This window comes from Heptranchias perlo, chromosome 15, assembly GCF_035084215.1.
Source record: "Heptranchias perlo isolate sHepPer1 chromosome 15, sHepPer1.hap1, whole genome shotgun sequence".
Classification (NCBI taxonomy): Eukaryota; Metazoa; Chordata; class Chondrichthyes; order Hexanchiformes; family Hexanchidae; genus Heptranchias; species Heptranchias perlo.
The window spans coordinates 30096470-30107947 of record NC_090339.1 but is presented as its reverse complement, the minus strand read 5'-3'; the positions used below and the strand labels follow the sequence as shown (position 1 = coordinate 30107947).

The following is an 11478-nucleotide window of genomic DNA, read 5'->3' as shown; positions in this document are numbered from 1 at the left end:
GTGCACTTTGTTTTACATTAATCTGTACCAATAAACCTGCAGAGTGAAGCATTAATGAGCCGGTTATCTCAGGAGATAAACTGCTACCTGCAGCTTATGTTTATACATTGGGATAGTGTTGCCTACCAACACAACATCGTAGTCTTTGAAGTCAACATGACGAGGCACTTTTCCTTAACAAATAAGTGAATAAGGCAAACGGGAATCGGGGAACTTCACGTACACTTCCTCTTACACTGCAACCTGGCGAAACTTATTATTGATAAAATTTTGCCCTAGTCATTGTCATGTTTTAAGACTCGAGTCATAATTATATAAATGTAATTATATAAATATCCTTCAGCGGTCAGGTCAAATAATAACAAAATTATTTTGTTTATCTAAAGTTCTGAAGGTGACCTGGGAAGTTCCTGGATTGACTTGATCATGAAGTTTACAGTAAATTAATAGATAATGTTCGAGTGAGTGACATCACTTGCCGGAGGCACTGTTGCTGTGATCCTACCTACGATGGGTGTCGCCCTCCTCCTCACTATATAAAGCGCAGTGATAAAGGAGGAAGCGTGTGCAAGCTCAGGTTACGTTCAAACTGAGACCTCTTACAGTTGCTGTGCCTGCTCTGCTCTGCTCGAGTGCGACCATGGGGAAGAAGCGTGTGGCTGTGATCCTGTCCGGCTGCGGAGTCTACGATGGCAGCGAGGTGCACGAATCCTCGGCGGTGATGGTTCATCTCAGCCGAGCTGGGGCCGAGGTACGTCCGCCTTTCCACCACACCGCTAAAACTCCAATCGCCTCTCATCTGAAATCCTTTTCACCCAAATTTCGTGTTTAACATATCCTTCTTACTTTTCTTCATTTACATTCTGTACAGTTTCCATCTTTCTACCCTAATGAATTCTTGTTGATTTATTTCTTTTACTTCCTGGTTGATCTTGTTTCATTCCTCTTTCAATCTATAATTGATCATTTGCAGTCTGCACTTCCCCATTCCTGTTAATATTCTTTCCTCCTGTAGGTGCTTCCTTGTTACGCAGTCTCGGATTGCAAAATTCGCTGCTTCTGACGAAAGGCCTTCGATCTGAAAAGTTAACCCCTGTTTCTTTCTCCACAGATGCTGCCTGACTTGCTGAGCTTCTCCAGCATTTTCTGCTTTTATTATCGCTGCTTCTAAATACTTCTTTGTTTCACTTTGTTCCAGGTACAGCTCTACGCCCCCAACGTGAACCAGATGCATGTTGTAAACCATTTGACCGGTCAGCCGACCGAGGAGGTGCGCAATGTGCTGGTGGAGAGCGGCCGGATCGCCCGGGGCAATGTCAAGGACCTTGCGGAGCTCCGCATCAATGACACGGACGCTCTGATCATCCCAGGTAAGTGTTGTAACCTGTAGTCTTTCACGCTCGATCACTTTTTTAAACTAGCCTGCACAAGTCCTGAAAGGTTACAATATATTTGCACCAAAACTTAGCTTTTTCGAACATATTAACGTTCTGTGTAACTCGGTTTTGCAATAATTTTGCAAATTTCGAATGCCCCTTAATTCGAGTGTACTTTGAAACCAGAGACCATCGATGTAGTGTCGCGTTTCCAGACATTGGCCCTGTCAAATACGACTCATCTCAACGTATTCAGTATGGCTGCTGAAATCTCTTTTTTTTCAAACAATTAGGAATGTTACATGTTTCCTGTATCACCTGCTCCTTGTTTATTTTATGAGACCAACATGTTTCCCAGAGATATCAATGATTTTTTTTTCTTTTTGCTAGCCTTGGCACTTCAAAAGAGTCAGTGCACAGACTCAGTAATGCTATACTTGTATAGCCATTTCAGAGAATAATTTTGGAATGCAGATGTTCCTGGAAGCCTTGCAAAGTTGTATAAACAGCCAGTTTGTAAGCATTGCCTGGGAAATTTGTGAAGCTTGTACAAATTTCCAAATCTGAGTTCCAGCCAAACCAGCTACAGTTCCTGTTGCTGTGGGAATGGTCCCATTTATTTTGGAGCGGTGAGTTCCACAGACTAGAGTCACATTTTGATAGTTGCACATGCAGACTTGTTTTAAAGTCATAAATGGTGGCTGTTACCTTTCCTGTGGTGGGGCCTGAGTGTGTAATCTGTTCATAGAATCATAGAAAATTTACGGCTCAGAAGGAGACCATTTGGCCCATCGTGTCTGTGCCGGCTGAGAAATGAGCCACCCAGCCTAATCCCACTTTCCTGCATATGGTCTGTAGCCCTGCAGGTCACGGCTCTTAAGGTGCACATCCAGGGATTTTTTAAATGAGTTGAGGGTTTCTGCCTCTACCACCCTCACAGGCAGTGAGTTCCAGACCCCCACCACCCTCTGGGTGAAAAAAACTTTCCTCATTTCCACTCTAATCCTTCTACCAATCACTTTAAATCTGTGCCCCCTTGGTTATTGACCCCTCTGCTAAGGGAAATAGGTCCTTTCTATCTAGGACCCTCATAATTTTGTACACCTCAATCAAATCACCCTTCAGCCTCCTCTGTTCCAAGGAAAACAACCCCAGCCTATCCAATCTGTCATCATAGCTAAAATTCTCCAGTCCTGGCAACATCCGTGTAAATCTCCTCTGCATCCTCTCGAATGTAATTACATCCTTCCTGTAATGTGGTGACCAGAACTGTGCGCATTACTCAAGCTGTGGCTTAACCAGTGTTTTATACATTTCCAGAATAACATCCCTGCATTTATATTCTATGCCTCGGCTAATAAAGGAAAACATTCCATATGCCTTCTTAACCACCTTATCTACCTGTCCTGCTATCTTCAGGGACCTGTGGACATGCACTCCAAGGTCCCTCACTTCCTCTCCACCTCTCAGTATCCTTCCGTTTATTGTGTATTCCCTTGCCTTGTTTGCTCTCCCCAAATGCATTCCCTCATACTTCTCCGGATTGAACTCCATTTGCCACTTTTCTGCCCATCTGACCAGTCCATTGATATCTTCCTGCAGTCTGCAGCTTTCCTCCTCACTATCAACCACAGGGCCAATCTTTGTGTCATCAGCAACTTTCTTAATCATGCCCCCTACGTTTATGTCCAAATCATTAATGTATACCACAAAAAGCAAAAGACCTAGTACCTAGCCCTGTGGCATCCCACTGGAAACAGCCTTCCAATCGCAAAAACACCTGTCAACCATTACCCTTTGCTTCCTGCCACTGAGCCAATTTTGGATCCAATTTGCCACATTCCCTTGGATCCCATGGGCCTTTACTTTTTTTGACCAATCTGCCATGTGGGACCTTGTCAAAATCCATGTAGACTACATCAATCACACTACCCTCATCGATCCTCCTTGTCACCTCATCGAAAAATTCAATCAAGTTAGTCAGATATGACCTCCCCTTAAGTCCGCGCTGATTGTCCTTGATTAGTCCGTGCCTTTCTAAGTGACCATTGATCCTGCCCCTCAGAATTGATTCCAATAATTTGCCCACCAACGAGGTTAGGCTGTCTGGCCTGTAATTACTCGGTCTATCCTTCGCTCCCTTTTTTAAACAACGGTACAACATTAGCAGTCCTCCAATCCTGGCACTATGCCTGTATCCAGTGAAGTTTGGAAAATGATTGTTAAAGCCTCCGTTATTTCCTCCCTTGCTTCTTTTAACAGCCTGGGATACATTTCATCTGGCCCTGGTGATTTATCTACTTTCAAGGATGCTAATCCTCTTAATACTTCCTCTCTCACTATGTTTATCCCATCCAATATTTCACACTCCTCCTCCTTAACTTCAATCCCTCTCCTTTGTGAAGACAGATGCAAAGTATTCGTTAAGAACCATACCCACATCTTCCGCCTCCTCACATAGTTTACCTTTTTGGTCTCTAATAGGCCCTACTCTTTCCTTAGTTATCCTCTTGCTCTTAATTTATTTATAAATCATCTGCCATGGCCAAAAGTACACATGGCTACCGACTTTGGCAAGTGTTTAGGTTGCCAGGACAGATGGTGCTGCTGTCAGTGGTGTGGACCATGACCACCTCTCTTGGTGACATTAGCAACATCTCATTTTGCTGCTGTGCTGCTGACTTCAGGGCTACCATTACTGGGAGAGCAGCAAAGCAAATGAGGATATGCCTTGCAAGACAGTGAGTGCTAAATCCCATAAAACATGTAAGAAATATTGCACCTGAAATTGTAATAGATAATAGTAGTCAGTATTTGACAAATCTTTTCCCACTTCCAACATGTACACATTGGGTTGGAATCTGCCATTCATATCCAAGGTTTAGTAGATGCCTAAATTAGCTTGCCTTAAGGCTGTCTCATCTATCAAATTATATTGATAATTATGCAAACCAATGACAACAGGGCTGCACCACCACACTGAGGTGTTGTTAACACCTATTTGCCAAAGCAATCAAAGATGAAGTTGGACCTAGAAATGCATTAACCAACATTTATGATAACGCAATTCATACCATCATAAAGGTAAGTATTGAGGATTACATAAAGTCCTTGGATATGTACTACTAACCGATGGTGTCAAAATCATCATAAGCACCACAACAGTTTAAATGTATCTCAGATATAGCTGGGTTTTGCTAAATAACAATATCAGTTAGTCAATGTCCAAAATTACAGTGGTTTAGAAAGATTAAGTTTATAGTTTGTATTCAACGTATCACTTAAGTTTCTATATCCCAAGATGATGAGTATTAAAATTTACAACACTCTTTTAGTAGGTTGACTGTTTTAACCTTGGGCAGTTCTGCCTTCCCCTGAGATGCTCGGCTTCACCTGAGAGGCTGCAGCATGTCACTGTTCATGTTGGGCTTCTTTCTTTGGTCATCATCTTGGCTGAATGGTTGCACTGTTATCTGAGTCAGAAGGTCATAGGTTTAAGCCCCATTCCATGACATAGGGGATGAATTTGCATGAACTTCAGCGGAAGAGCTGCAGATATTCTGGAAAAACTGGGTTCCCCGATGTTTCTGTGGCTTTTCCACTGAAGTAACGGCAGATGAGATGAAAAAGGGACGGCACGAAAAGCCAGAGTTGGTGGCCAGAGAGGAAGAAAATCCCACTTAAGGGACGTAACCATCAGTGACCAACCAAGATAATCAATTCTGCCATATGGAATCTTTCCATGGTGTCATTCAACTGGACAGGTGCATATCAGAAGCTAAATTGCTTGATTTTAATTAGTTTGACAAGAACAGGTTTCCACTTATAAGTATTATATTTCTTTCAACTGATCCATGTTTAAGTAATAAGAATGGTATTTTTCTGATATCTGGGCTTCTCCAGGTTCCTCCAAGCTTGTTCGTCTTATTTAAGCAAGGACCATTGCACATTAATCTATCTAATTTTGACACAAGCCTTTATTGGCAGCATCTGATTCTATGATTAACCCTTTTAGTTTTCCCTGAATGCTTATAGTGTATCCCATATACTTATCCTTATTACAAATGTGTCCAGAATGTCTCATTTTCTTACAGGCTCTCCAATGTCTTAAAGGAAAAAGAAATGGCAGTAACACCCCCGATTAAGCAGACAGTTTTCCTTTTGGATCCTACTGCAATCGTTTTAATAGCAACAAAACCTCAATCAAATCTCCATCTATTTTCTCTATTCAGGTGGTTTTGGGGTTGCTAAGAATCTGAGCAGCTGGGCAGTGAAAGGGAAGGAATGCAGTGTGGAGGCATCAGTGGAATCGGCTATAAAGAAATTCCACGCTACAAAGAAACCCATTGGTCTGTGCTGCATCTCTCCAGTGCTGGCAGCTAAACTCATTCCCAGATGTGAATTGACTGTGGGTTATGACACAGAATGTGATAAGTATGTATACTAATTTTAATTAAATTTGCCAAGAATCCATATCTGCATCTTTATTACACCAATGTAAAGTGATATGGTCAATAACAGATTTGTAATGTGTTTAAATATTAGACAGACATCGAATGCTTAAATCAACTGAAGTTTGCCTACTCTCGTATTCAGCGTCATAACATGTAGTAGATAAGATATGATTGATCTCCAGATATATTGCAGGCACAAATTCAACTTAGAGAGTACCACATGCAGCTATTACTGAGACATGGCTGCAAGACAGTCAGGACTGGGAATTGAATATACTGGGTTATAAGGTCTACAGGAAGGATAGGGAAACTGGTAGAGGGGAAGGAGTAGCCTTAGTGATTTAAGGATGAAATCACTTCAATGATAAGAGAGGATATAACGAGAAGTAAGCAGGCAGTAGCAACTTTATGGGTAGAATTCAGCAATAGAAAAGGATTTAAGACTGTAGTGGGAGTTGTGTATAGGCCACCTGGTAGCAGCTGTGAAGTGGCAGAATGTATAAATGGAGAGATTAGACAAATATGTAGCAAAGGCAGTGATTTTAATGGGCGTACAATAATTCAAAAAATAGCACAAATCCTGGTGACTGGGCGAGATACAAAGAACAGCAAATGGTGACAAGAGCTACAAAAAGGAGTATGAAAAGAAACTTGCAAGGGATATCAAAATCAACACATTTTTACAATTATATTAGGAAAAAGAGGGTGGTCGAGCAATATGGGCCCCTTAAAAATTGATAATGGTGATATTGTAAATAAAAACAAGGAAATGGCGGACATGTTAAATAATTACTTTGCGTCAGTATTTACAATAGAGGATAGCATGCTGGACACAACAAGGAAACTAATTTTGATTCAGGGATGGGGACTCACCACAATTAACTTAAGCCAATTAACAATAATGAGGAAAATAATGGCACTAAAGAGTGAAAAATCCCTGGGACCAGATGCTTTGATTCCAGGGTTTTAAAGGAGGCAGGTGAGGACATTGCAGATGTCCTAACTATAATCTTCCAAAGTTCTCTCAATTCAGGAAACGTTCCTTTTAGATTGGAAAATTGCACATGTCACTCCACTATTAAGAAAGGTGAGGGAAGCCAAGGAATTATAGTCCAGTTAGCCTAACATCTGTTGTCGGGAAATTACTAGAGTCTATAAGGATAGAGTGACTGAACACCATGAAAATTTTGAGCTGATCAGAGAGCCAGCATGGATTTGTAAAGGGTAGGTCATGCCTGATGAATCTGATTGAATTTTTTTTTGAAGCGGTGACTAAAGTAGTGGACAGAGGAATGTCTATGGATGTTGTTTATATGGACTTCCAGAAGGCATTCAATAAAGTCCCTCACAAGAGACTGTTAGCTAAAGTTGAAGCTCATGGAATTGAGGGCAAATTATTGACTTGGTTAGGAAATTGGCTGAGTGGTGGGAGACAGAGAGTAGGGAGAGTGAGCAGGTACTCAAATTGGCAGAATGTGACTAGTGGTGTCCCATAGGAATCTGTGTTGGGGCCTTAACTATTCACTGTATTTTATTATTGGCTTAGATGACTGGATAGAGAGCCACATATCCAAGTTTGCCGATGACAAAGATAGGCAGCATTGTAAGCAGTGTAGATGGAAACCTAAAATTACAGATATTAATTAAGTGAGCAAAATTGTGGCAAATGGATTTCACTGTAGGCAAGTGTGAGGCCATCCACTTTGGACCTAAAAGGAATAGATCAGAGTACTTTCTAAATGGTGAAAAGCTCAAAACAGTGGAGGTCCAAAGAGACTTAGGGGTCTATGTACATAGATCATTAAAATGTCATGGACAGGTACAGGGGGAGGGGGAATCAAAAAGACAATGGAATGCTGGCCTTTATAGCTAGAGGACAAGAATACTATTGTATAGAATACATTGGTTATGATCTTCCAAAATTCCCTAGATTCTAGAACTGTCCCAGTGGATTGGAAGGTAGCAAATGTAACCCTGCTATTCAAGAAAGGAGGGAGGGAGATCGAAAACAGGAAACTATAGGCCGGTTAACCTGACATCAGTTGTCGGGAAAATGCAGGAATCCATTATTAAGGAAGTGGTAACAGGGCACTTAGTGTTTTAATTTGTGCCTGTTTGTTTTGTAAGCTAAATTGTGTATCAAAGCCCATAATAATTTTGACGCAGTGGACCAGCATGCTGATGTGTTAAAGGATTGTAGAATGTTTGTCTGATTCCTCACATGATGAGCTTTTAGTCTCTCACTGCTCTTGGGGAGGGGAATGAAGGGAGAGAGATTGCAAGTAGAGGTGAGGCACTTCCCTACAGGGGGAGAGGAGACTTCGAAGCCAAGTCATTCTGGGACTCGTTTGCACTTTCCACCCAATAGCTAGTTAAAGTGGCATTAGCAAAGGCCTAAGAATAGGTGGCCTGTATGTTGCCTTGGTTGGAGAAGAGTATGTGGCACCTAGAGAGACAAAGGTATAAGATAGTTATTGTTGCCAAGTGTGGTTTGACCCTACTTCAGGTACTTTTAAGGAAAAATTCAGTCATTGTATAGCCCCAGCAATGAGTCATGCTGAAAGGGAGCACAAATGGGAGAATTTGTAACCCTATCTCTGACCCATGCTTTTTAAGCACAGCTCAGATTGTAGGATCACCGAATTTTTCTGTTAATCTCTGACCTTTACATATACTGAATTACATTACCCACTACAGAATACATCCCAGAACAATCAAGTCTGCTGCATTGAAAGGCCTATCTGTAAACATGTAATATGTTCAGCTGCTGTTTGGGAAGAAAAACGCATCATTTCAATCCCATATTAAAAAGCCCCAAATATGGTATTATGCCTTTTGAAGTAATGGATATTGCTTACAGGGGGAATTTAATGATATAGAATCATAGAAATTTACGGCACAGAAGGAGGCCATTCAGCCCATTGTGTCTGTGCCGGCCGAAAAAGAGCTATCATGCCTAATCCCACTTTCCAGCACTTGGTCTGTAAGTTACGGCACTTTAAGTGCACATCCAAGTACTTTTTAAATGAATTGAGGGTTTCTGCCTTTACCACCCTTTCAGTCAGTGAGTTCCAGACCCCTACCACCCTCTGGGTGAAAAAATTTCGCCTTGGCTCCCCTCTAATCCTTCTACCAATTACTTTAAATCTATGTCCCCTGGTTATTGACTTGGACTTGGACTTTGGGCTCAGTTATGAAGAAGTGAATTATGAAACATTTGGAGAAAAGATGAGGTGTCAAGATATGGGTTTTAAAATGGATAAAGAGGTAGTAAGTAGATTATTTAATTTGGACTGTGATTGCGGGACAAGCTACAAGTATAAAATTGATATGACTACAGCTAAGAATTTTCTTCCAGACTGAATGCAACGTATGGGTTTGAAAGTTTTTTGAACGGTTGGACATTTGCTAGATTACTTTTTGTGGGTTAGGGAGAAGTCCTGAGCTTTACTTTCTCTTAAGTTTACTGATAGTTGGTTGCTTTTCTTGGGAGATGGAATGGCTTGGGTAGGGCTCATGATGGGGCAAATTGTACATGGTCTGTAGATAGAATGCGTTTCTTGTCACATTTCTAATGCTAGCAGAAGTGCATTCACATTTGTCCTTCCCAGGTAAATGGCTCCCATAACAAACCAATGTGGTATATCTCTAGGTCCCATCTTGACCTATTACCATACTTCTCCAACATTTTTTGTGCATTTACTCATTTTGATACACCTTTCCAAGATTGTCATTGTTTACAGCATTCCCCAGGCCTCTTTGGTGAATTCCTTGCTGAAATCTTCTCCTATCTGCTCTTGCTTAGTCTTTACGATCACTGACGTTATGATCCATCATATTCTATTTATAGTTTCATCTTTAAAGAAAAGCTATTATAAAACACATGGTTTTGAATGGCTCCTCAAAATAGAATGCAAAAAAGGTCCTTGACAGCCACTCTTTAATGTGTTCATCACTGTTTTTGTCGTATTTATCAAAACAATACTGCCAGATTAGATGAAACAAAGCATACAGATCTTAACAGCTTATCCCATTCACTTTCACACTGGCATTGTGCCTTAGAATACATTTTTTGAAGTTAGCCTGCTTTATTCTGCAAAGTACAACACTATAATGGCAGTAATCATATTTTACTCGAAGTCCACATGCCCCCTCATTTCCATACAGTATTGTGAACTCACCAGAAAATCAGGAAGCTCTATTCTGGAATTCTGATCTATAAGAAATATAAATGGAGATGATCAAGTTGTTATATTCAAAAGTGGACAAGGATGTGCCAGGTTCAAGGGTAGTTGCACTATTTATGTGCATTTGGTGATGACTGTTCTAATACAAGAGTAAATTTAAAGAAAAATACAGGATGAATAAACTAATATTTAACTATAATAGTGGCATGGGGAAAGCAAAATATGGTAGCTATGATATTCCAAGGGTTGAAATGAACAATGCTATTCTAACCCATGTAGGTGATTTATCAATCCCACACCCTTGGAGCTGCACTTAAAGGTAGAGTGGGTCAGACAATTGGTGCTAGAGTGTTATAGCCTTATCTCTGATCCATGCTCCCTTTAAGCATGACTTCCCGCTGGAATGTTCGGGTTTGGTGAATTTACCCTATTGCATCTTTTTATAATGTTACATAATATTTTTCCTGACATTATGATTCTTCTCTTCTTTCTGTAGCTCAATTTGCCATAATGATATTTTGTACTTTTTTCTCTAGGTGGCCCTATGCAAAAACAGCTCAGGCAATGATAGATCTAGGCTGCAAACATGTCAACAAGCATGTCAATGAAATACACGTGGATAAGCAGAATAAATTGGTGACAACCAGTGCCTTCATGTGCAATGCCGCCTTCCATGAGATTTTTGACGGTGTTGGGGAAATGGTGAAAGAAGTCCTGAAGCTTGCATAAACCTTCATTAAATTGATGTAGTTGAAAGTGTATCCTCATGGAATTCTCCAGGAACATAAAACTATTCAATTTGTTAGAATGTGTATTTGTTGGCACACCACTTTAACATGTTATTAACTTGTTTAGAGGGAATATTTAAAGCCTAATGCCACTATTGCGAAAAGAACCACAAGCTATAATTTAACGGATTAAAAGAATATTCTGAAATACAGAAGGCTGTTTCATATTGAGTTTGATTTTTACTTTGTCTGGAGACAATCTACAGATTTCTAGGTGTCTGCAAAATAAGCTATTAAAATATTGGCTGCATAATTCTTTCTTTTAGTGCGCTAGGAGTTGAAATATAGTGCATGGAGGACTTTCAATTCTTCTAATATTTATTCAATGAGGAATGGATAAAATCCCTTGACTTCCGACTATGTTTCAGTCAGTCACTAATTTCTGAGACATTTTCTGGTAGATAGGTTACTCAAAGTAACCAGAACCTGGATGGTGATTGTTTTTGTGTATAAGAAGTTTTGGGGATGGACAAAACTCATTAGCCACAAAAAACATGTCCCGTTTCCTGGATCTGCCAGCTGTATCCCTCAACTCCTCCTCTCCGGAAAGCATTCAATTCTCTTGAACTCAGTTGCACTATCCACATCAACGGCCTTCTCTAGTCAAATATTCCACAAGTCTATTCTCCATTAAGAGGAAATGTTTCTCCCTGACTCTCTTTCTTAAATCTCA

General features: G+C 40.5%; 1 protein-coding gene across 1 annotated transcript; it reads left to right on the top strand.

Moving 5' to 3' along the window:
- The first annotated feature begins 502 nt into the window (after positions 1 to 502).
- LOC137332951 (glutamine amidotransferase-like class 1 domain-containing protein 3, mitochondrial) lies at positions 503 to 10960 on the top strand. The gene is made up of 4 exons (XM_067996998.1): positions 503 to 751; positions 1199 to 1370; positions 5609 to 5810; positions 10554 to 10960. The coding sequence occupies exons 1-4, from the start codon at positions 641 to 643 to the stop codon at positions 10744 to 10746; spliced, it is 678 nt and encodes a 225-aa protein (XP_067853099.1). The 5' UTR covers positions 503 to 640; the 3' UTR covers positions 10747 to 10960.
- The last annotated feature ends 518 nt before the right edge of the window (positions 10961 to 11478 follow it).